Source organism: Aphelocoma coerulescens, chromosome 1A (assembly GCF_041296385.1).
Source record: "Aphelocoma coerulescens isolate FSJ_1873_10779 chromosome 1A, UR_Acoe_1.0, whole genome shotgun sequence".
NCBI lineage: Eukaryota > Metazoa > Chordata > Aves > Passeriformes > Corvidae > Aphelocoma > Aphelocoma coerulescens.
Genome location: NC_091014.1, coordinates 33831892 through 33857694, shown reverse-complemented (window position 1 = coordinate 33857694; position 25803 = coordinate 33831892). Strand labels below are relative to the sequence as shown.

The window sequence follows — 25803 nt, the reverse complement described above, 5'->3', positions numbered from 1 at the left end:
TACTTGCCACTATCTGGTCCTCACTTGCAGTGGACACGCTACTGTCATCAAAATAGTACCATTTTCCATCATCCTTATTTTTTGCAAAAGCAGTATCTAGGACAAAAAAGTACAATGTCTCAGGACTTTGTATCTTCATAGATGTAATACAATCTGTTACTAGAGTATGTTACTGTCAAACACTTAATATTTAACTAACTAAACCTCATTATCACTGTTAAACATTTTTAACACTATCTTTTTTGAGCAAAGACAGCTTAATCACTAACATTTCCCTTCTAAAGACAATGTTACTGAAAAGAACAGTTAAAATACAATCTGTCAGTCATTTTTCCTCTCCGCTTTCAAGAAGCACAATGAACAAAAATACAGACAAGCAAGACAAAACCAGTTTTAAGAGTACAGTAGCTCTTATGTTTTCTCTTTTCACAATATGCATAACTAGAAGTATAAAAGAACCTACACTTAACTCTCAAAAGCTCATTGCATACAGATTTTTGTGTTAAAATACTTGTGAAAGCATTTCAAGGTAACAAAAAAAGTTGTCCCATAACCACTAAAAACCACCATTGATTCAAAGTGATCAGTACTTCAGTCAAAATCAACATGGAAAGAAAGCTGACATCTAGAATGATGACACTTGAAATCAACTTACAGTGCCCTCCTCCCATTCCTCCATAGTGGTTGGAGACAGCAATCAAGTTGTAGCGGCAAGGCCCTGCATTGGGATTAATAAGGAACTCTGACATGTCCAAGTCACTGTTAAAAAAACAAAACAAAACAACATAAAACAACAAAACCCAACCAAAAGTCAGTCATGATAATAGCATTTTTAACCACTTCAGTTTGGTGGTCTCGGAGCCCCTTACTTTGTATTCCCTAGAAAAATACACCAGACTACTCTGCCAGAGCATCTCTTCTACTCTGTGAGAAGTAGAACAGGAACCAGCAATCTTCCCTATTTTTCTATTATTACTATTTTGCCAAGTTTTTACTTTTAACCCAGAAGCATTTTGTCATTAGTTTACTGGATCCTCTCATGGAAGCTGAGAACAAACCCATTTTATGTAATTGCTGTATTGAACACATGCCCTAGTCATGCTTTTACACTTCTAGCATCAAAATATTTGAATTTCTTACTTTATTGGAAAGTCAACCAACGTATCCAACTTGTCCCTCATGTATCTGCTGTAGGAAAAGCGCTTTAGATGAACTACCAGTACAGGGGGCAGTGACCACAAGTCCAACTTCTTAGTAGCTTGCTGATGTTCTTTACAGTTTGGACAATACCTAAAAGGAAAAAAAAAAAATCAATTTTAAGTAAGTGTAGTCCATATGTATGTTAAAACACATTACTATAAAGTCAGAAACATGGGAGGAACTGAATGAGCAAACACCACACACTTTTCATCCTCCCTTACTAATGCCATATTTATCCCTTCCAGTTTAAAATGTGCAAATGTGATCCCAATGAAGCTCAGCATAATTTTAAACACAGAAGTAGCATCCCCAAATACTGGATTCTCATCTCCTATATCCCTTGATCAGATCCCTGTATCCTTAGTTAAAACACAGCATTCCTGTATTTTATGAAAAAAAGATTTAGTGTTATGAAACTAACCATTAAAAAAGCCAAAAGTAACAGACAACTGTGGTTCTTTCAAGTTTCAGTTTCCAAATTCATCCATCCCCCACCCTATCTCATCTACCATCCAAAACCAGGTAACAGTGACTACTGGAACCTGGAAAAACTTGTTACTAGAAACTTGCCTTCTTAGTAGGCAAGTATTAAACAGGCTGTGACTAGAAATTTCTGTTCCTGCAATGCATACTTGAATCTTGAAGCCACTATGGCTCAGGGAGGAAGATAAGTAAGAATGAATGGAAGCAACTCTTCTGTGAAGTAGTCTATGCATATTCTACACTCTGGCATCTAACAAGTAAAAATCTAGGGGGGGGGGGGCGGGAAAGAGATGAGTCCTAATTAAAAGGCTGCACAAGTGTCTTTAAATAGCAATATCAGATAATCACAAGAAATTAGGAAAACTGTAAGGGCAGGCTGAAATTGAAAATGTGTCAATTCAGTTGGCTTAGAATATGTAGAATACTAACAGAGCTGGACTAGGGATGATGAACTCCCATAAATTAGACTTGTGACAACCTAACAAATGAAGAAAAATGTGATTAATGACCTCTGGTGAGATGCAGTAGCAGCTGCTTGACTTCTGCTGTTGTATTTTGCAGTTTAAATACTCTGCTTAAAATGTGCTGCAAAAATGGAAGCACTTCACCATACCTGAGTTATATGGTATCTCAAACAGTCTATCCAGTGCTGTATAAACTAGCAAACCCAGAAAAAAAAATGAGATTTTGTAAGTTAGCTCCCTACCCTGCACAAATATAGGATAAACTCTGCTGACAATGTTTGGAGATCTCCAAAACTTTTAGGTATCTGCAGAAGAAAAATTGGCAGATTCTCTTTTCAAATTTAATTCTGAGCTTAAAGATGTCAATGAAAGATTGTTATCTGCTAGAAAACTCCTGGAAAAAAAGGATCTTATGGGAACATACTATAATTATGAATACTCAGCTATGATTCCAAATTATAAATTTGGAAGAATCATGAATCAGAATAAAAGTTTCTGCCAAAAACCTAATGGCTAGAACATGAATTTGAGGAGTTCTGTTGACTACAGACATCCCCCATCCCATAACCCTGCTGTTTAAGCATATTCCTATTTCATATATCAATGCAAGGCAAGGTATGTGTTTGCATAAAGAAACTACAGTATGCACCAACCTCTCTCATCTCAGAAAGGAGTATTTTTTTAAACTACTGTAAACAATGTCACAGTATTATTCATTCACTGTCCATCGCAGTCCACAGACTAGAGCATCTTATGTATTGACCCTTCCTTCTAACTGTGAATGCATGAAATGTCTTCCTTACAATACGATCTTCTGCACATGGTAAAAATTTTGGTTAAGTAATGGATCAAAACAGAAAACATTTTGAGAATTTTCAACTATGTTTGAAATACCAAGATTCAAAATACCATTAATAAATCAATTATGTATCTCTGTGTTCAAGTGTGGTTTTGATTAATTTTGAGAAATACACCATAGAACATAATTTTAATTTTTTGTGCTTACCATGGGTCTTCAGCACCTAGTTTTTCCTTTGTTGTGAACAGCTCAATGCAATCTTTTAATTTCACAAAAGGCTTTTTGGGAGGCTTATATTCCACACTTTCATGTTTTTCAAAATCCTAAAGAGAAGTATTTCTTGAGTTAAGAGAACAAATGAAACAAAACTCATTTTAGTGATGTCGTCTTACTATAAACAGTAACTACAAAGCTCCTATATATGGAAAAACTGATCAGACACCATTCAAGCAAAAAGTTTCCACAGCTTCAGATTTACTTTCCAGTTCATAAGCCTCAGATTTGCTAAATACCTGGATGTATATATGAAGTTTATTTATGACAACATATTACTAAAAATAACGTGAAAAAGAGATATATTTACTTCTTCTTTTGAAGATTTACAATCTCTTATGTCACACTAATTAAGTTGCATTTTTTACGTTTAATTTTTATTTGTGCTGGAAAAGGGGGCAACATAAACAGCTTACCTCTGCTGCACTATCATCAAAATATCTCTTCTTCAATTCAGGATCCCAATCCAAAGCAAGGAAAGATCTTTCTAAGATTTAAAAAAAAAAAAAGTTTTCTCTTAATATTACTTCTTACTTTACATGAAACTGTATTAACTTTGGGCAAACACTCTTCAAAATAAATTAAACAATGCTATAATGAATTTAATACAATATTTGAAGCACATAAAAATTCTGCATTTCCAAAAGTCAATTGCAATAAAAAATTAATTATTTATACAGAATTTACCATTTAAAAAAATATATATCAAACAGCACACAAAGAAAATTAAACATGGGAGTCAGAAAAGAGTATCAGAACCAAATGTTGCCCAATCTGTTCCCCATGACTTACCATCAAGCCTAGGTTGCCTATCATCAAATCTAATATGCCTGGTATCATCTTTGATGTAGTTTATGTCAGTATTGCCTAAATTATTGAACTGGAATGTAAACAATCGCTTTTTGTGTCCCGTGAGTGGTTGACCTTTGCAAGTATCCTCAGTACATAATCCATTTTCAGAGTCATTGTCACCTCCAACTGAGTCTTCTGACTGGCTGTTTTCATTCTCTGAGGGAAGTTCCTGATCCTGGCTGGATTCATCATCTTGCTCGTCTGTCTCCATTTCACCTAAAGCAATCAAAGAATAAAGACGAAGAAATGAGACAGAATGACAATAACGGAAAGACACTAGAGACTTAACTTGCACTTCAAATTCAACACCAAATACTAAACAAGTTTAGATATTCCAGTCTTACTTGGAGATCCTTCTTCATGTATTCCATTTGGGCCATTACCATTGATACCATGGTCTTTACAGCAATGCAGAGAACCTTCAGTGTCTTCACTCTCAGTACATGTTTTTACGTATCGGCTAAATATAACAAGTGAAAGCAACAGTTACAAACAACAGATTGTTAAATAATTTACATTGTTCAAACTGGTAATTAAATTGTTACCGCAACTCCTTGCTAGTGTGCTGTATTTCTGCACTCCTGATTTACTCTGAATTATCAGTTTTATTGCCAAACATATCTACTGTTACAAGCACATAGGAAAACCTGCTCATATGCAACTGTACGTTTTTGGCAGGTGCTGGGCCCAAGACAACTTGATTCTTGGTCTCAGTCTCTGTTTGTCCAGAAATAATTTCTTTAACTGTTTGCTAACGATATTACAGAGAAAGTTACATCAACAGAAAAAGCAGCATAAGCTTAAATTGGAGGTTATGTAATTCTAATTTCTTCTCTATAATGACACTAATTCTAGTCCAGTTTCAGAAAGTGTCTACCATTTACTTTTGCAACATAAATTCATATATAAGCTTGAACAGTAGACACAGGAGGTATAACCATAGCAGAATAACTGGAAAACATTTCCACTTTACCAAGACCTAATAAACAGCTAAGCATACAAGAGAATTATTTAACAATACAGACTGACTCTCTACCATCTTCTCAAATACTTTTTGGATGAGGTCATGCTAACAAAAAAATCAAATTAAAATCCACAATAATGGCTAAAATTTTGTATCTTATATTTAACAGAAAGCAAATAAAAGTACTCAAATCTAATCAGTTTGTTAGAAATGCACGTGAAAGTAAGTGCCTACTGATTCCAACTATTAGCATTATTCTTAAAAAACTCATTTTTCTTTAAACGATAAACTTACCACATTCTTAGCAGCAGCAGGTTATACAGTTTATCTTCAGTATTGTTTCTAGGCACTGCTATGAGAAAAGGTTGACCAAATAGTAAAGAACCACTATGGCTGTAGCTAGTGTGCCTGCACTTTTCCCTTAAACAAACAGGAATTATGACTTGTTCTGTATCTTCTGTTCTATTGATAGCAATTTCAAATCTAGAAGAAAAACAATCAAAAATACAAAGAACAATGGTCATGGAAAATGCTACAAAGGGGAAAAATAAAAAAATATTCCCCCTCAGTTTCATCTTTATCTGGTGTCTAGGTTTTAATCTTTTGCAAATAACTAAACAAATTGCAAAGAGACATGAAGCACGTTATCTACACTTACACATAAATGTCATCACGTTCCATAATACTACTTAGATTTTCATCCATGCCAAATATCCTGTGGAACCTGTGATTGTATATATCAGTAACAATCATCTGAAAAGATAATGGAGTACACATCGTTAAATCAGGCTAATACACATTAAAATGTTCATTGTTGTGCTTTATATAACAGATCACTCTTACCTTATCTGCAGCAACACCAGACAAAGCCGACAATGCTGTGCAAAGATCCAGTATATTTCCAATTTTGGGAACAACTACTTTGTACTAAAAAGTAAAATACAGTTTTAATTTCTTAAGAGAACAAATATACATGAGGAAAAAACCCAAACAACACATGTTCAGCAAATTTCACATATTTCTTTCATGTTTTTGAAACTTAAGGTGTAAAGTATGTAAATCAACTAACACAATTCCAAAAGCTGCTTAAACTGTAGTAGTTATCTGCACTTTACAAATACACACACACACACTGAATATTCCATTTATTAGTTTATACAATGCTTGTTTTAATGTTACTTTACTTTCTCCATAAGACGACTAACTGTAAAAATTACTTAAGATTTTGCATTTCAACAGTACCTACTTATTTAAGCATTTAAATAGTATGCATGCTATTGAAAAGATTATTAAATTTGGAATACAACACAAGTTGTTTATAAAGTATTCCTAGGAAAAAAAACCAATGGCAGGCAATAGATTCTCATTTCACATGCAGAGAGAGAACCTGAATATTAAAGTCAAAGAAAACCTCTCTGTGGCTTCCCTTAGTGCAGTGCATCTGCAGTTTGTAATAAAACTCCACACAGAACTCTTACCTGTTATTTCCATAATAAAGACAGGATTAATTAGAAATAATGCATTATACCTTTGTACAGCATGCTATATCCTTAAGTTTTATAATCATTTAGACTCACAAAAACTCTACTGAACCTGTACTCTTACCAAACTATTAATTCCAGCATAAACATCACAACATCATGAATCATGTTCAACTACTTCAGTAGTTTTCAACTACTTTGTGTCCCCTGTGCAACTACTATGTGTCCTCTATTTTCACAATGTATTTTCTAGCATGTTCATCTCTCATTAGTTAACACATGTCCCTTCACCTTTGAATTCCACAACTGACACTGCCTTTGAGAACACTCTTTTCTCCCACTTTCCTTCTTATGGTATTGATTTCAGGTGTTAGAGCCTTTCTGATGCCTGCATAACTGCTTGTGTCGTATTTACTTCACTTATCCTCACTTACCCTCTAAGGTACAGCTAGAACCATTTAATCATTACTTGGTTATGATAACCTTATGCACATTTTTTTAAGACATTCTAAAGTGTTTAGTATCATCCCCTTCCTAAAAAATAGCAAAAGAGATACTCTTCACAAAGAAATCTCATCTGAAATTTTTTCTTTTGACTATTAGGTGAGAGCACAGAAGAATTCAGAACTACCTAATATATTTAGTCATGGCATTTTTTTGCACCACTTACTACAAATATTTGCCTTTTGTGATTAAGAAACCAGGAAATTAAGTCTTATGGATTAAGTGTGTAAGTATTTTTTATAACCATAAAAATTCATTATAGCAGCACTCAAAAAATTATGTCAGCATACATTTTAAAGATTAGGAAGACTTATTAACACAACCATACAGAAATTACCAATTCTTTCTTGAAACTCTACAAGGTATGTACAGTCTTCCTCCAGGTATGCATAGTCTTCCCCACTTTCCTAAGTGAGACTTCAGAATACACACCAGAAAACTACAGCCATCTGGATTTGCTTATCAATTTGCACTGTGTAAAGGAACTTGGGTTCATTGTTAATGCCTCATAAATCACGGTGCTTGTACATAAATTAAGCCACTTACCTGCATAGGCTTTGCAAGTGGATCCATTCTAACTAAATAAACTTCCAAAGTGCGTTCTTTTTTCATGGGTAATGGAAGTGTCAAGTAACAAAAGGGATCAAAGGTTACAGATATCTTAGCACATTCAGGACAAACTAGGGTAGATTTAAAAAGGCCATGAAATATATCTACAATGATGGAATCATTTCTCTTTAAATGGTTTTCCCAGGCTTCTTCAGCAACCACCTGTAAATAAAGCATGATCTGGGTTATGACAAAGTAGTAGGAAATGAATAGTGAGAATTATTAGTAAAAGTCCTTGATAGAACATTCTCAGTAACCACCTAAACACAGACATGTCACTCCAAAGGACCTGTAAGGAATGTTACTACTGTCAGGTTTGCAGGTTAAAAGATGTATGCTTTTCCTAGGATAGAGATTCTGTCAGCGGTATTACATAGTCTGAGAGTGACTTTTCAAGTAGCTTGGGGAAAGACAAAAGCAGATACCCTACAAATTCCATCTGCATTAACTCATAACAAAAGAAGAGTTTCCCTAAAGTAGGAGTACTGGAGAGAGACACAATGCTGCGTAACTCCAGATATGAAAGAACGACAGAATGAGAATTGTTTTTCCAACTGAACTCAGCACTGAATTGGACAAGAAGGTCCTAATGAAGTCTTAAAAGGGCCTTAACATCCTCCCATTGCCACTCATCTCAAAAATAAAACAGAAATTTACACAGGTTCTCAAGATCTCAATTTTAAGGTCTTGTCCTATTTTCTGAAATGTCTTCCAGAAAAAGCCCCACATAATCAGTTTCCCAACCTTCCAATGCATAATCACGTAGAAGTATCTTACAACATACAGCTTTGACTAAAATCATCAGCTCCAAAACCCCTACCTTGTCTGGTCTCCCATCCGCATCCTTTAACTGAATGTAAGGCTTTTTCCTAATTCTATTCAAATCCTCATGCAAACCATCCAAGAGAAAAGCCAGTAGCTCTTGACAATCTTGTTGCTGATAACCAGAAAACTGTGGCGCAAATCGTCCCACTTGTGTCTAAAAAAAATAAATGCAAATACTTCTGGTACCTTAATTGTTAGAAAGAGTAGATAATTCTGAGATGCTACATCAGCACATCAAAAAGGTAAAACTTACAATTATAAAAGGTAAGCTTTTCAATGGAGACAGGAAGTAAAAATTAATTCTCAAAGACCAAAGCACAAGGAAAGGTGACACTTACTGAAATATACATCCAAGTGTTTTAATGAATGGACTGCATACTGATGAGTGGTACTTCAAATTCTTTTTGCGTATTTCTCTAAGTTTTGTATATTTAGAAGTACAAAACTGAAACTGACAATGTACGTTCAATGTAATTTCCCTACTGACCTTGAATGCTCTTGGGGTAACATAGCTGTATTTTCCTGACCACATTTGCTTGATAAGCTCCGCATAAGATTTTGCTATTTCACCTCGCATTCCTAAAGGATTGTCAAAATTCAGCTCTTCTTGGTATTTATCATTGAGGAAGTACTCTGTTAGAGGAGGTGTGTTGCTCAGACACTGCAAACAAAAATACAGACTTTTTAGAGCAGTGATTTGAATTAGTTCTAAACAAAGAACGTTTGAATTTTGTTAAAGCAGCCATGAACTGTAATGTCTAGTACCTGCAAGGAAGACAGAAAAAACCCCAAACAATCTTTTCCAGAAACAAATAATGGTTTCAAACCAAGACTGGCTGAAGCTGTCATTACAAATGATGCACAGATATCTGTCAAGAGCTTTACTTTAAAATTTATAAAACAGAGCAGTCCAACCAATCATAGCATGACAATATAATTTGTATCAAGATTTAAAACAAACAAAAGAAGGTTTCTTGAGATACGAATGGCTTTATGAAACTTGTTGCTGGAAGTTGTAATAGGTGCACAAAGAGGAGAGTACATATGTACTTGGAAGAGAGAACTAACAGGGCTTATTAACTCAAATTATACCATATTCAGAGCAACATTTGAAAAAAAAGATTTATTTTGGCAGGCGAGAGGTGAGGATGCTTGCCCTTTTCCTTCTCTTTGTTAATATCAGCTTATGGATGCTGTTGGAGACAGCAATCTGTGCTAGAGGGACTAGACTCTGAATCACAGTGCTGCAGCCCTTCCTATGTTCTTTTAAATTTTGTGATGCTGTTTAGAGCCAAAATTGGTCCAAGGAAAGCAAGGACCTTGTTTTAGATTGAAATAATCACTTATCCTCTGTACAAGCTGAACTCTTCTCTCAGCATTTGGAGACAGCAGGATGTAATTTCTGAAGTACAATTTACAATTTCACTTTGAATTTTTGTGTGCTACTCTTCACACTCCTTTAGACACAAACATTTCTATCACTCAGGAATTATCTCCATGCCACGCCTTAGCATATATTCTTAAGAGTTTGTTCATTAAACATTGTAAGCTTTTCTGCATTTGTTCCTTTATTAAAAGATTTGAAGAAAGGTCAAGTATTTCACCAGTCTCATCTGCTTCTGTGCAAACAAGGGGCAGAGCTCCACTTACGCTACTACATAAGATACAAGAATTAGCCTGGAAGAACTGCAACTTTACCGAGTGGGGCACAAAAAAAGTTATTCCTATGTCTGCCTATCATACCTGTGCAATATTACAAAGCAAAACCAGTCACATGCTGTAGAGAGCTGAGTTTCATGCCTATATTAAACTCCTTCCTTTCTCCTCCTCCTCCTCACCTAAAGCTTTCAGGATCTGTCAACACTGCAAAAAAAAATTCCTGGTATTACAGACCCTTTTAGGCATTCAGGGTTGAAGAAACCATTTTTCTCTTGCTATATGGCAAAGAGCTTTTACTTCCAGTAGTGGTGATCCCAATTCCCCCTACCTCACAGATCTGTGTTGTCTTCTGGATTATTTTTTGGCTGGTTTAGGAGATGAAATCAGTTCAACTGTTCAGCTTAGTGTGAGGAATGTCCAACACAAGGAACTAAATAATACGAAATAGTATATTTTTCTACATGTCTTTCTGTTAGTCAAGCACTATACAATGTGCTGACAATGTGGATTCCACAAAAAAAAATTCACCTGTTTCTAGTTTTCACCTGATAAACTGGTTTTGTCACTTTCTCAGAATATTAATTAATATTTGTAGTTTAAGCCAGGAAGATTACTACAGATAACTTCCCTTTTTCCTTTAACAATTTCCACACTACAACATAAAATGACACTGACGGTTGTATTTGAATGCACAAATGTCTATCTCAACACAGCAAGTTTTGAGGCACAGAGCTGATATATTTTTCTAAAATATAAGATACCAAAACTTTTAAAAGAGTAGCTGCTAAAGGAGCTAATAAATTGGCCACATACCCATTGATCTTTTCCATGAAACTGACAAAGCTAAACAATTACAAACATGTTTATTACTCTTTGAAAAGACTGACAATGGAGAATTATTTGAGATCATGATTAACATTACAGGAAAAAAAGCATTCAGAATCCAATTTGAAAGGAAGCCTACATTCTTATTTTCTCATGTGATACGTTGTCGGTTATCAAGGAAGCCTTATAGAAAGTGTCTATTAGAACCAAGACAATCTACTGGACAGTAAAGTGATCAGATTTACATGTCCTGTTCAACCCAGTGATTCAGGGTTTTCTGTTTGTTTCAAAACACAGACAGTAAGTAAACTAAAAGTATACCGACAGATGAAGAATAACAGCAACCAAAAAAGCCAAACAAATACAGTAAAACTGTGGAAAACTGTTTGTGAACTAAAGAGGTAACAGAATGGCACTTTATTTCAGATACTGCAGTCTCCACAAGTTCTCTTTAACCAACAAAATTTCTATAACATTCTCTGAACCTAAACTGGTCATTTAGTGAAAAGATCATGGGAAGTATGGAACAGAAGGTAGAAACTCCAAGAGAAAAACCACAGGAGAGAAGATCAGTCTTCGGCATGACAAGGGTTAACACTGAAATCATACTTCCATGGTACATATTAATAACTTGGATAAAAGTTATTAAGATGCACAGGAAAATGAAAAAAAAAATTTCAGTGTTATGTATACATACACACATATATATATATACATCTCAATGCTGTAGTCTCACTGAAATACTGTATACAATACTAGCCTATGATAACGTTAGCAAGTCTACCTGTCCTATGAAACCCTCACAGAGGGGGAAATATAGTAAAAAAAATAGTCACATCATACTCTTCTAAATCCATGTAATTTAAGTATGGAATGATTCAGATATAAGAGTTTGCACAGACTTAATTGATGGGAAAAAAAAAAAAAAAAAAATGAAGAAAGACAGCCACCAAGACAGTCAGTGGCCTAGAAGCACTTGTCCTGTGAGAAAAGGCTGAAGCGTCAGGGCTTGTTCAGGCAGCAGAAGAGACTGTTTGAGTGAGGTCCATGAGTGGCCTTCTAGTACCTATAGGAAGTTAAGGGGAAGATGGAGCCAGGCTCTTCACAGTGTCACATATTAGGAAGAAAAGAAACAATGGGCATCAGTTGAAACATGAAAGGTTAAGAACATATGGAAAAAAGCTTTCACTGTAAGAACAGTCAAGCAGTGGAACTAAGAGGCTCTACCTTCTTGGGAGATTTTCAAGATCCAAGTGGATAAAGCCCTGGTCAACCTGTTCTGACCTCAGAGCCAACCTTCCTTTGAGCAGGAGGTTGCACCAGAAACCTCCTGAAGTTCCACGAATCATCCTATAATCCTAAGAGAACAAGGAAATATCTCTTCACATCCCATATGGAGTATTACATAAAAATAATGATAAACTTCCAAAATAAAGAAAACATCTCTACCTATCATGCTAGCAAACGGGGGAAATGAGAAGGAGACACTAGGATCATGAACTGAAAGGAATATTCAATTTTCAGTATCTAAGTGACCTGGTTTTTCAAATTCAGGTACTACTTATTAAGAATTTTATGCAAGGAACATCGAAATTATGTATTTCAGCTTTCTAATAAAAGACCAAGAACTGTCAGACTAAAAGGAAGATCCAAGTCACAGGAGAAGGAGTGATTTACTTTACATGTGTCTATCCTACTTCATCTGTTCGCCATCAGACATGGCAAAAAGCGCTCAGTTAATACATTCCTTAACCCAAACTCCACATGCCTACAGCAACTGAAACAGAGCAAGAGAAACGTAACAATTTCAGGTATTGGTGAAACATGCCAACTTTGTCTAGATAAACTCACAGCCATAAGTAACCATAAAGAGAATATTATTCAGCTTTCTGAAGAAAGAAAACTTCTGAAATACCCATTGCAAAGCTTGTTCAGAAGTCAGGTGTATATAATCACACTGATGGAAAAAAGCCATAAAAATGTTGGAAAAAAATGAATGTTTTAAATAAAAACATTTACTTTCTTTCTTCTCCCATTTTTTTAATCATAAAACAAAAATTTTGGAACTCTCAGGTTTTCACTGTAGTAGAGAAAAAAAACATTTCCACAGAGCTCTAATCCGTAATAACCCAGCAAAACAGGAAAGTAATACTTGGAAAACATCCACAGGTGGCAGCACAGCAGTGCTTAACGAGACTCATTTTTTCTAATGAGTGAATGTGAATGAAATATCTGCTTGCAAAATATTTTTTTAATATGGGTTCAAGCATTTGTCATAGTACCTATTTCATAAAAGCCACAAACTCCCTTTTGTCTTTCCTGTTTTATTTCATGCTCCTATCTGCAAAAGCAGACATTTAGGCCTAATTAGTAAAAACCAATCCTTAGGTGTTTGCACTGAAATAAAATAAATACATGTAATACTGCCTTCAAAAGAATCTGAAAAAAACTATACAAAAGTTCCAATACAACCAAAATAAGAAAGCTGAATTATTGCTTTTTTAAAACCTAAGGAACTGTGGTAAAAGAACAGCACTTGGGAGCTATACAGTGGTATTTTAAACTTCTTGGCCTTACTCTTATTCAGCTTGCAGCTGTCTGTAATCCCACTGAGATCTTACCCATCTCTTCTTCACTGTACTCTAGTTGTCCTGAGCTTTTTAACACTGAAAAACCCTACCTGGAAGGGCAAAGGTCCCTTTACAATAATCACTTAGAAGGATAACAGGGCAAGCCTAACCTTACCTATAGACTGAAGAACTACTAAAGAACTTGCAACAAAATTTAAGACATTGCCAGGACTTTCACATTTCTACCTAGTATGTTTACAGGGCAAGAACCTTCACACAAGTTTGTCAGACTAAGGAGATGAAGCTGTGTGAAGAACCTATCCCTGTTCTTCAAGGAACACTGAAAATAGCTCTGATGCAAACCATCTTCACTGTACATGAGACAAGACCAAAGAGAAGCTGTGTGAGAAATGCTGTGGTTTCTGAAGCAGAAATGGCTCTTATGTGAACTCTCAGGGGCCTCAGTACTCCCTGGAAAGCCCAGAGAGCTGAGAAAAGTGGCAATCAGCTGGTCTGTTGAAGGAAGCTGCACTGATCACACTCAGCACCAACTGAACGGAAGGGATCAAAGCAAAGCTTTTGGTATATTAATGGAAATGAAACTACTTCAGAGTCCCATACTCTACAATAAACTGTTTTGTTTAAAGAAAACAGATTTTTCCTGATAAACAGCCCTGTGCTAGCACAATTGTGAAGGAATACACTTTAGGAAGATAAGTAAGCTGAAGCACGTGACCAAAGCAAATCAGAAAATCACAGATTAGTTGAGGCTGGAAGGCATCTGCAGATTCTCTGGTCCAACCCACTTGCTCAAAGACAGGTCACCTAGAGCAAGTTGCTTGGGACTTTGTTCAGTGAGGTTTTAAGCATCTTCAAGGATGGAGGCTTCACAGTTTCCCTGAAAACCCTATTCCACTGTTTGATAAACCCCATTTTAGAATAAAGTTTCCTATATTTAAGAATTGCATGTGCTTCAGTTTCTGCCCATTGCCTCTTCTCCTTTCAGTGGGCACCACTGAGGAGAGTTTGGCTCAGTTTTCTTTACTTTTCTCCCCCAGGTACTTCCAAAAAATGGTAAAATCACTCTGGAGTCTTCTCTTCTTCAGGCTGAAGAGCCCCAGCGGTCTGCCTCTCCACATAGGTGAGATGTTGCAATCCTTGATCACCTGTGTGGTCTCTCATCAGACTTGCTCCAGTATATCCCTATCTCTGGGGAGCCCAGAAGTGAACTCAGAACTCTGGGGGTGTCTCTCCAGTGCTAAGTGGAAGGAAAGGATCACCTCTTTCAGCCTATGGGCAATACTCTTCTTAGTGCAGCCCAGGATGCTGTTGTCTGCCTTGGCCACAGGAACACACTGCTGGCTCATGTTCAGCTTTTTGTCCAGCAGGATCCTGGGTGCTTCTCTGCCAAGCTGCTTTCTATCCAGATGCTGACCCCCTAGCCCAGTGTGTACTGGTTCCTGGGGTTGTTTCTCCCCAGGCACAGGGCTTTGCATTTCCTTTGATTGAACTTCATGAGGTTCCAGCCTGCTGAGGTCCCTCTGAATGGCAGCACAACCATCTGGTATAGCTGTTCCTCACTGCAGATTTGTGTGATCTCTAATCTTGCTGAGGGTGTGTCCTGCTCCATCATCCAGGTTAATGCCTACAGCACTCAATATGACCAAGCAGAATTCCCTATTTTGCCATCCACATACTATCTGAGCCCACCTTTTTATTGCTTCCAAGACTAAGACAGATCAAAACATGCTCAGAGTGCTTTGGCCATAGGCATTACGGCCAGAATAATCCAATGTTACTTTGATAAAAGTAGGAGGTGAAATTAATAGCAAATTAGCACAGTGAAATGCATGCTTTCTGTGTAACTGAAAAAAGAGGCAAGTGGTGGTAAGAGGAAGAATGCAGCCTGTGAGACCTTAGTGTGTTAAGAACACATCATACTTTCACTAAAAAGCGCTTCCATGAATTTCTTAGATAACATTAAACTCTGAACAGTACTTTCTTTGAGATACAGTACGTGAAACTGAAAGATAATTTCCATCTCCTTGCTAAGAAAGCCACCAAATAATGCATTTGAAAAAACACACTTTCAAGGACATATTAAAGGTACCATGCCAAACTCAAAGCTGCAGTGCTCAATAAACACCTCATTTTCTTACCAGAGCACTGTCTTGGTAATCAGCAAACCTGTATTTATTAATTTACACTACAGTTTCTCAGAACTTAGTTGAACAATTAATTCTCTAGATGTAACTGAAAAGCAATGAAGTCAAAGCTGTGTTGGGGTTTTAGTTTAGTCCTAGTTTTTTCTGTTAAAGGAATTTTTCCCATATGCATGTTGCTAGGAGATAAATGGCAGTACTTAAGAGAAGATGACTGTACTTAAGAAAGACAAAAGGGCCTGTCCAGACTTTTGTTTTTCACCTGGTTGTCAGCTCAGTTCGCTCTCAGCGTCTGGAGAGAGAAGCCGCGGAGAGAAGAGCTGCTGGTTCCCGTTTTCGGCGTCTTTCCTCTCTGCTGGAAACAACACCGGGATCCCAAGGCTGCTTTCCCTGCCCTGCTGGAGGCTGGGGTTGGGGCCGCCCTGCACCGCTGCTGTTTCGAGCCTTCGCTACGCTGTAGCCGTGCTCACCCTGCCTGCCTGGAGCCCCGGGGGGTTCCCCTTTTGGATACATCTCATCTGCCACCCGGGATTTGTGTTTGTGCCTGCCGCTCCAGCCTGCCATTCCAGCCTGCGGTTCTGGGAGTCCAGGACCGGCTGCCCAGGGTTTGTGAGGCCTTTGTTCCACCCTTCCCCGGGATCCCAGGCTGCCAGTGCTGCGTGCTCCCCGAGCTCGCTCCGGAGCGCCCCCTGCAGCCGCGGGGGAACCATCGCACCTGCCCTGCTCACCGGGAGCCGCCAGCGATCCCTGCCGGCTGCGAGCGGAACTGCACCTGAGGGGGAGTAGCCTGACAGCCGAGAAGGCTGGGACTGGGTTTGTGTTTGCTGTTACTATCATAGTTGTTGTTGTTTTGTTCGACTGGTTATCTATCTGTCTATCTATCTATAAATATATATATAGTAAAGAACTGTTATTCCTATTTCCCACATCTTTGCCTAAAGACCCTTGATTTCAAAATCATAATAACTCAGGGGGAAAGGGGTTATATCTGCCACTTCAAGGGGGGCTTCTGCCTTCCTTAGCAGACACCTGTCTTTCAAACCGAGACAAGCTGATATAATTTCTAATGCAGATGTCAGAATTAAATCCGTTTAACACAATGGGATAATGATGTGACCTGCAGCAAGTTTGTTATGCTGTATAACACTCCTAAGGCAACAACCCATGCTTAGAATTCTCACCTAAAAGGTTACTTTTGAATTACATATACACAAATTCATGTATACCAGTTCAATTAAGGTTTGGATAAGTAATTAAAATTGTCCTTACTTAATCAGTATAGCTTGATGAACAATGTAGAATCATAAAAAAAAATTCACTATGTAGCAATATTCTTTGAATTCAACTTTTAAAAGATAATTCTGGTTGACGCACTAGACAAAAACATACTCTTTTCTTCCTTTACAACAGCATAATGACGCAATTCAGTAATCAAGAGAGGTTATGCATAGAATTTTTATTTAGAACGGAAACCACAAAATGTGTGTCCTTCCCCCTTTCAGTTCAGCCATCTTTCGTGTAGCATACTAAAAAAACTTTAATTACTTCCTGCACTGTTCAACTTCTCTTCAAGTATCCTACGAAAACACTTTAAGAATAAGTTTAATTTTATAGATGCTTTATATCAGTAAGTATGGAATAAGCATGGAATAACCCTATATACCAGGTGGGGGCTAACTGCCTAGAAAGCAGCTATATGACCCAGGGGTCCTTTTCTGTGGAAATGTGATCCCGCTGTTCACCCTCATCGGAAAGGTATCCAGCTGCAAACTGGGCAGTATTAGCAACTGCAGTCAGAGGCAAAGGAGAGCAAATCTTCGCCTCCATTTGGAACCTGTGAGACTGCTGCAGGAACACTGTCCTGATTAGGGCTACCCAGTGTAAGAAAGAGCAGAGAAGGGACACCAACATGGTCAAGGGGCTGGAGAACAACATACAAGGAAAGGCAGAGCTATATGCATTAGTTTGACCTGAAGAAGACAAGATTAAGTAAGGGGAGAGCTTATAGCTCTCTGCAGCTACCTAACAGGAGGCTACAGAAAAGTAAGGCCAAATTATTCACTGCTTCTTAACACAAAGAAGGAATAGAAAAATCTACACACACTATGAAACTCTGGAACATTCCTTCTTTTGAACGAATTTCAACAACTTCATAAACCTAGCTTACAAATGTACCTGAAATTCCTTTTTTACCCAAACAAGCTAAAGAAGGAATACAACATTTGGGTCGTGTTGGTTTTTTTGTTTGTTTTTAAATTTACCCAAAGAGATCACAAACATAAACCAGGAACCCTTGTAATGACCAAGGAGGAAAAGAGGGTAACAACTCTGCATCATGCTTGGTTAAGATCTATCATTTTCATACTCAGGAAAATATGTGAACAAGAACTTAAATACACATAAGAGTTTTTCGACAAAAGGCTGCTCCGATGACAAAAAGCGAGTCTGAGAACTAAACAAAACCAAATGAAACTCCTAGTTCTGATCATTAACCATTCTTCAACTGCAGCTTCCATTTAAAATTAAAACACTAAGGTTTCTTCATCTTGGTAGAGTAATAGTAGATATACTAGTATTTCTCTTGCATTCATAGCACAGACACAAGCTGTGACATTTCTGTAAAATACCTCATCCATGAAACAGCAGCTATTCAGAGAGTAAAGGTCAAAGGAAAATATTTTCCACAGTTCTTGCATGTTAGCCTGTACACTAAAAGTACATAATGAGTCAGAAATAAAGGCCCAGTAATCTATCAGTCATATACTTTTTGACACTCTTTTTGGTACTACAACTGCTACTCAAGTGCATTTCAATATGAAAAGCCAGGTTTTATGACATGTGCACGGCAATTATTACAAAAAGCAAAGAATCCCACTTAAAGAGTTCACTCATGTAGAACACTGGTCAAACCTCCTTCTGACATTGATCATTATGAACACAGCTGTGTAAATCAACTTTTAAAATATACCAATAAAGATGCATTATTTCCTCACTTTTAATCCTATCCCGCTACTTAGCAGGATCTCTTACTGTTAGTTTTGAAATATGACAAAATAAAACAAGATACTATTTTCAACTAATAAGACTAGCTGATTTTATTTTAAAGTACATACCTGAATTGCTGAATTCATGAAACATGTATTCCCCAAGTTACTCAGGCCACACAGGCCTGGCTGCTCATTGTGTCTTCCTGGCTCTGAATAATCATAATTCTTATAAGCAGTATATGATGGGAGACAATAGTTTGAATTTTTCACACTGTAAGAAAACAAGACATCTTTCACAATGTAAACACGTACTCTCTAGTACTTTAAAACATACAAGTACTTTATAAACTTAAATGATTAAAAATGTTAAACTAACTTCTGTGTACAAGTAAAGATTTAAAACACTTAACTTTTGTAATAACATTAATGTCAATTTAAAAGTCACCTGTGCAAACAACCAAAATCAAACATACTGCAGTAACTGCAATTATTACATCCCTACCCCTTTTCTATAGGAGCAGCTTCACAGCTTACTCTATTCTTCATTGCTCCATCGTATTTAATACACTCAGACTTTAGACACCACCAGCAGCAATCAATCATTTACGTTCCTTTTGCATCCTGCTACTGCAAGAGTGAGGTCGGTGGGAATGGGAATGCAGAGTTACAGGTGAAAGCTGAGATTTCCAAGGCCACTGTGGCATAGCTGCTTCACTGCATCAGACAGTCTATTTATAGCTTCCCTGCTAGGACAGCACAATCCAGCATGCAAATGCAGAAAAGCCTTGAGAGGTAAAGGAATGCGCAAAATGCCTTGCAACAACTTCAATATAAATCTATGATGCATCTGTTTGGAGAAACTGGAGAAGACTGAAATAGGTAAAATGATACTATTTAAAACAATTTGTTTCCAGATGAAATACAAAAATATCAAATATAAACTAACCCTCAAAACCGTAAAGCAAGCATATCTGAGAACACTAGAAAGGCAAAGAAATCTTCTAAGAGATGTTCTGTAATATGTTAGAAAAAACCAAGCAACCACAAAGGTTTAACCTTTTAAGGCACTGATCGTAATGAAATCTGTGTGACAGCAGCTTTGGCTAAAGTTCAGTATTTCTGCAGCTACTAAGAATCATTCACATTAAAAGCAACATGAACAAAAATGTGAAAGTCAGTTGCTAAGAATGATAAGGAAAAATATGCATTGCAAAGAATCAATCCTGATAAATGAGATTTACAATTGCAAAGTCTGAGGATGCAAGTGCCCAATGGTTACACTCCAGCCATTACTCCTGAACACTACCATGCTCTTTACTGAACTCCAACTGTCCCCTCAGTGCACAATTACTCACTTTTCATAAATACCTGCTATTTAATCAAGTTACCAAAAATTTCAAACAAAAGGTGATGAAAACTTCTCCCTCTTTCAATGTGTCAGAAATTTGTGCAGTTTATAGCTCCACTGTCCATAAAGGTGCTGTTATCAAACCTTTACATCCGCTCATTTCTTTTTAATAGCTGACTTTCCTATTAGTTCTTCCCTTTCCTATACATACGCCTTTTCTCTGCTCTCTGGCTTGCCCCCAAACTACCTAAGAGGTATTGTGCTTACTGGTCACTCTCAATGAAAAAAACCACTGTAAAGTTAATGTTCACCCACGTATGAGAGATTCCCAGGAAAAATTACCTTCCATCTCCCTTTGCAGTTGCAGCCCAGCTACTGCAGTGAACTCCAATCCCCTCAAGCTGGCAAGCCTTAGTTCCCCCAGGAATCAAAACCACAAGCTTGCCACTGGTGCTAATGCAACCCCCACAATATAACCAACCCAACAGTGCACAGCAGCAACAGAAATGCACACGTACAGGGTACACAACAAGCTTCTACTTTCAGCCTTGCTTCCTTCCTACTGCTGTCCTTACCTGACTTAAAGATAACACTTTTCACATGGTTAACAAAAAAGAAATCGCTTTGAAATTTAGGAGATGCAGGGGTAATGAACTGACTGAATTTAGTTCTTCTGGGGATTTTCATTCTTATTTCCTTCTCTGCAGCTTTCCCCCCCTTCACAAACTGCCAGCTTTGGAGGGACACTAGGAAGCAAAGGAAATGCAACTGGTATTTTTTGGCTGCAGCTTATTCATGTGAAAGATTTTCTCAAATTAGCTGAGTACCATGACAATAACTTAGTGCAAGATAATTGCAGTGCAGATAGATGCAGTGTGTATTTGCTCTAAGGGACAAACTGTCAGTTTACTTCTCAAAAGGGAAAGACATTTCTGAGCTCTTTCATCTCCAGTACTGGCCCACAGAAATATATTTGAGGGGTTTACAGAATAAGGTTACCACTCATACTGTGAATCATGTCTATTAATATATTTTTCTTTCATGGTTCTATGATATTTTATCAAAACATATCCTACAAAACATAGTGACTACTGTATGCAGGATACTAGGAGATCTCTACAGCTCTATCAGTCTGCAAACTTTAGTTGTGAAAGAATGATTTTTATTTAAATTACATTGTTGCTTTGCTTTTTATGCTTTTGAGCTGGATGAAAAAGAAATCATTAACAGTCAACAGTAGATAGCTAGCAAGGGAAAGCAAGTAAGGATGCAAGGTAAGTCTACATGAATTTCATTCAAACAGAAATATCCTAGAAAAAGTAACTTGTGATAACTGTGTGTCCCCAAGCCTCCAGGTGCTTTTCCTGCAAAACTTTCCTACCTTTAATGAAGGAACAATGCAGAGAAAAGCAGAGGGGTAGTACTATGATAGGCCAGTCAAGTAAGAGCAGTAACATAAAGAAACACTGATAGTTCTTAGAAAAAATTGCTTCACAGAAGGCAAGATTTGAAAACATGAAACCAGACCCTTGAACAGAGTTCTTGAAATGTCAAAAATGGTAAAAGGAGGTTTCCAAATGAGATTTTATTATATGTAAATCTATACATTTTGAATTGCATGTACTAGGTCTGAAATGACTGATTTGTACTGTCTATATGTGCCTTTAAGCATCAGAGCAGCTTTTAAATGGCGGTGATGGACCCAGAGCACTCACTGTACAGCTGGAGTTCTGGGAAGCATGGATTTTCAACAGAGAAGACTGGAAAAGCATCACTAGCTTTGGAAAAGACATAATTTGACAGTGGAATGCCATATGTAACAGATGCTGCAAAAGGAATTTGAGTTGCAAGAAGGATCCCAGAAACTTAAAAAGTTTGGAAGACTTACTGAGCTCTGTAATATTTCTACCATCTTAAGGCACTGCCAATGTGTTTTTGTGACCAGCCACTTTAAGAAACCTGTTATCAGGTTTCATCAGATTTTAGAGATACCTGAAGTAGCAGGAGAGACCCATGTCACAACACAAAGACTACTATCTTTATTTTTGTTCGTTATCATTGTCTGGAGAGAAAAAGATAACATTTTAATCTACTTAAATTGCCTTTGTCATAATATTTGGTTATGTGTCAGGTACAACATGAAGAAACTGTTTCTAGAGGTAATGTACTGTAATTAACACTTGCACTTCTTGGAATAAGCATATTGAAATATATGAAGCATGTGAACAAAGCTGCCAGCTGTCCATTTTGACAGGCTGACACTACTAAATGATGCAAACAAGTCATTTCAGGAGCCTAAAGCAACGGTTACATATGAAACAAACACAACAACTTTTCACTTAAATTCCCCAAGCAAAATCCCTGTTCAGGTGTTTTTAATCCCCATCCCACATAATTTAAAAAACACCATATATGATATAAAATGTCTTGCTTTATTAACAGCAATAAACAGAAATTCCAGTAAGACCTAAAAGATGTGTGTCTCTCCCTGCTCTTCTGAATCCACTAACACATATTATGCTAATCCTCCTATGTTATTCTTTCAACAAGACCACCTGTAAAGGCAAAAGAACACCAGTGATCAATTATTTGGAATCCTCCATTCCATCAAATGCAAACTCACATTTACAGAAATGAAGGCTCCAGATTGGATAAAATTTGCACAAGCTATTTCTGATATCTAATGTATGACTACCTCAACACACGATTAAATATCTACCAATTTGAGGCTTACTCTTACACAGAACACCTCCTGGATTAGAAAAACATTACAGAAATGTGTACCATACAAAAAAATCTGATACTTTCAGATTTTTAACATAATTTGTACTCTATAGGTGAGCACTAGTTATTGCAAAAGCAGGATTGCAATGACTAGTATTTATGACCCTTAATACACACAACCTGTTGTTTGCTTTTTCTGCCTTATAAATAATCTTTGTCAGTTAAAATTATCTTCAAAACAAATGCTGGTATTTCCTTTAGAGTCACAGCATCTCATGCCCATGTGGAGATGCCAACAGATCCTAGAAAGCCACATACGTATAATTTCACTATTGCACTAAGGACAATGTGCAATATAAGAGACAACAAGGCAGAAGCATGGAAATAAATTCCAGACAAAGCTGACATTAAGTAGTTAATTGAGAAAAATAACAAAGATAGTATTAATTAATGAAAAAGAAGTGCTTTCTTAGACAAGGAGATATTTACAAAAAGAATGGAACATTCCTAACCCAGAATTACATAATACAAACAAATACAGAGATATATCTTTCCATTCACTATTTGAAGCCAAAAATTCTTAATGTAAACCTATGTACTTTCAAGTACAAAGTGAATTAATGGATATGACTTCATCACTGAACATACACTCTGAGAGAAGTAATGCATATGCTAAAGATTCATATGCATTACATCTTGTATTGAATGGTTAATTTTTGGTTTAGAAAATATTTAAAGTCATCATAATTGGATTATTGCATTTTAAGGAAAACCATATACTTCTGCACTGAATATCTGTCTTATGTAACATCTAGATATACTGTGTTTTGATATACAAGAGAAAACTGACTGGTACTTCGTAACACTACAGAGTACATGTACCTATTAACTGATTTACAAACTAAGTTATAGTTAAATCACTTAAAAGGACCAATTCCGTATCAAATCTGAAATTTATATGACTTCCTTTTAAATACTGTTTCTGTTAAAAATCATAAATTGTAAAATAACAACAAACGAACAAACACCTTCAAACCCCAGAATTTTTCCTTTCAGTTCTAAAAGCTCACATTTTGGCTTAAACCAAGAAATAAAATCAAAATCAGGTAAATCATGTGAACAAACTATCTTTAAAAGCTGCAAGAGCGGGCAACAGGTTTCGTAAGTGCCTCCTAAACATAACTACATCACTAACAAAAAGCTAATGTAAAAAAAAAAAAAACCAAACACAAAAAAAGAGAAGAAAAAAAGAGAAAATAAAAAAGCCTTGATGGCCTGATTTAAAATCACGGCTCCCTAGAAAAAAGTAACTGTTAAGCGTTGGGGTTTGGCAATACCACTGCATTTTGCTTAAACACTAGGAGAAGAAGAGATTAGTTCTCAGCTAGGGGCTCAGCTCTGATCAGGTAACTTTTTGCACAATCATAGATAAAATACTCTTATTTACTACACATTCACACACAGAGTACAATAGACTGCAGTTAAATACACAGATTTCAACTGTTCAACAGTGAGAGTTGGGGCTACTCACAATTGGTAGAAGCACAAGTGACACTTCACCCCTTAGGAAAAATCACTTCTGAGAAGTGCAGTATTTAACTGTAAGATATTGTATATTTAATATTTATGTCACCTTTTTAGTATTTAACATCTTCAAATGTGATCACAAAATGCATGTTTAGAAAAGTATTAAAAATTTCAATGAATTGTAAGAATAAGGCTCTTCAACTTCCCCCAGCTTGCATTAAAGATGAGTGCTCTCTGGTTTCAAGCATTTGAAAGATGCTCCATTATCTGTTAAAGTGAAATAATTCCATGTTTTTCTATATTCACCAACTATTTTTACAGTTGTGTACAGTAACAACAACAGAAAAATTACACAAAAAGTTGGCCAATGCAATATGAAAGCTCTTCTTTTAGAGTTTTATCACATTATTTATTAAACTTCTAATTTGGAATATAAAGGAGAAAGCACATAAAAGTGAGAATTCTCTTACTAAGCCTTTGTTCATTGTAATAGTCAAGCACACTTAAGCCTGATCTCTCTCCAGTCCTCTAGCACTAGTAGGAGAAGCAGAAGTTAAGTTGCTGGGTACATTACAGCTAATACAATTCAGCTGTTATGATTTGAAATCAAAGTGTGATGTCACATATGCTGCTCTAATACCTTAGAAGCAATAAACAAGGAAAAACCTGATCACCATAAAGATAAGTACTTTAAACTTTTCTTGTTCTCCAGTTAAATTCAGCCAGGACAATAATAACAACAATGTATTTTTAGAATGATAAACTCTAAATAAAGTCTATACGTTTTCTTACAACACCCAAAATTCTTTTCAGTGTCTTCCCTGCTGAAGAGTAAGAGTTACAACCATCTCTAATGTTGTTTCATTTCTTTGTGTCAGCATTACCTACACTATGAAATAGTAACCAGTAACAATTCACAAGCCAAATATTGCAAAGCAATTCAAAATCCTTAATCTAGGAGGTATAAAACATCGAACTTTGTTTATATCACACTGGGGTGATTAAATAATGTTTTAAGGTATATTGCTTACTTTCTGTTGTTCATGTTGTTATAATTATTTGATAGAGATGGAGAGATCTTTGGTAAAGTTGAAAAATTGGATGCACCTGGGGACCTTTAAAAATATGAAAATGAGAAATTAGACAAAAATGCTGAGACATTAAAAACTATGAAAGAAAGATAACAAATGAACAAAGCAGATAAACAAGTGTGGAAAAGAAATACTTTTTAAAAAGTGGGCAAAGCACTAAAAATACCCAGGACATGCAGCCCTCAGAATCTGTCTTTTAAAACTTGAAATGTTTCACAGTACTTAAACTTCCATAATTTCTTGAAGAAACAGAGCTATTAAAAACCAAAAGAAACCACAGGCCACTGTACTAAAAAAAAATGTTTTCAGCTTATAGTACAACTGTAGATATTCTGATGTTCTAAAATTTGAAATGTTAAGTTCGTAATGTAGGAATTTTATTAAAATTTAATTTCAAACTAAATGGATGTTGAGATGAGATACAAAAACGATTAAGATAAATACTTCAAGGTTACT

The 25803-nt window shown here is 36.4% G+C and overlaps 1 protein-coding gene across 6 annotated transcripts in view; it reads right to left on the bottom strand.

The window, feature by feature from the left end:
• The window catches only part of USP15 (ubiquitin specific peptidase 15), a 62958-nt gene that overhangs the window by 2185 nt on the left and 34970 nt on the right, over positions 1 to 25803 (bottom strand). Inside the window, exons 7-21 of one of the 6 annotated variants that reach the window (XM_068998193.1) lie at positions 25288 to 25371; positions 18784 to 18928; positions 8942 to 9115; positions 8450 to 8608; positions 7567 to 7791; positions 5879 to 5962; positions 5694 to 5788; positions 5330 to 5518; positions 4416 to 4531; positions 4012 to 4287; positions 3636 to 3706; positions 3154 to 3269; positions 1141 to 1290; positions 656 to 759; positions 8 to 96 (exon numbers count right to left, since the gene is read on the bottom strand). In XM_068998193.1, coding sequence (XP_068854294.1) covers positions 8 to 96; positions 656 to 759; positions 1141 to 1290; positions 3154 to 3269; positions 3636 to 3706; positions 4012 to 4287; positions 4416 to 4531; positions 5330 to 5518; positions 5694 to 5788; positions 5879 to 5962; positions 7567 to 7791; positions 8450 to 8608; positions 8942 to 9115; positions 18784 to 18928; positions 25288 to 25371 — 2077 coding nt within the window. The other 5 variants (XM_068998202.1, XM_068998210.1, XM_068998219.1 and 2 more) reach the window with 5 other exon arrangements.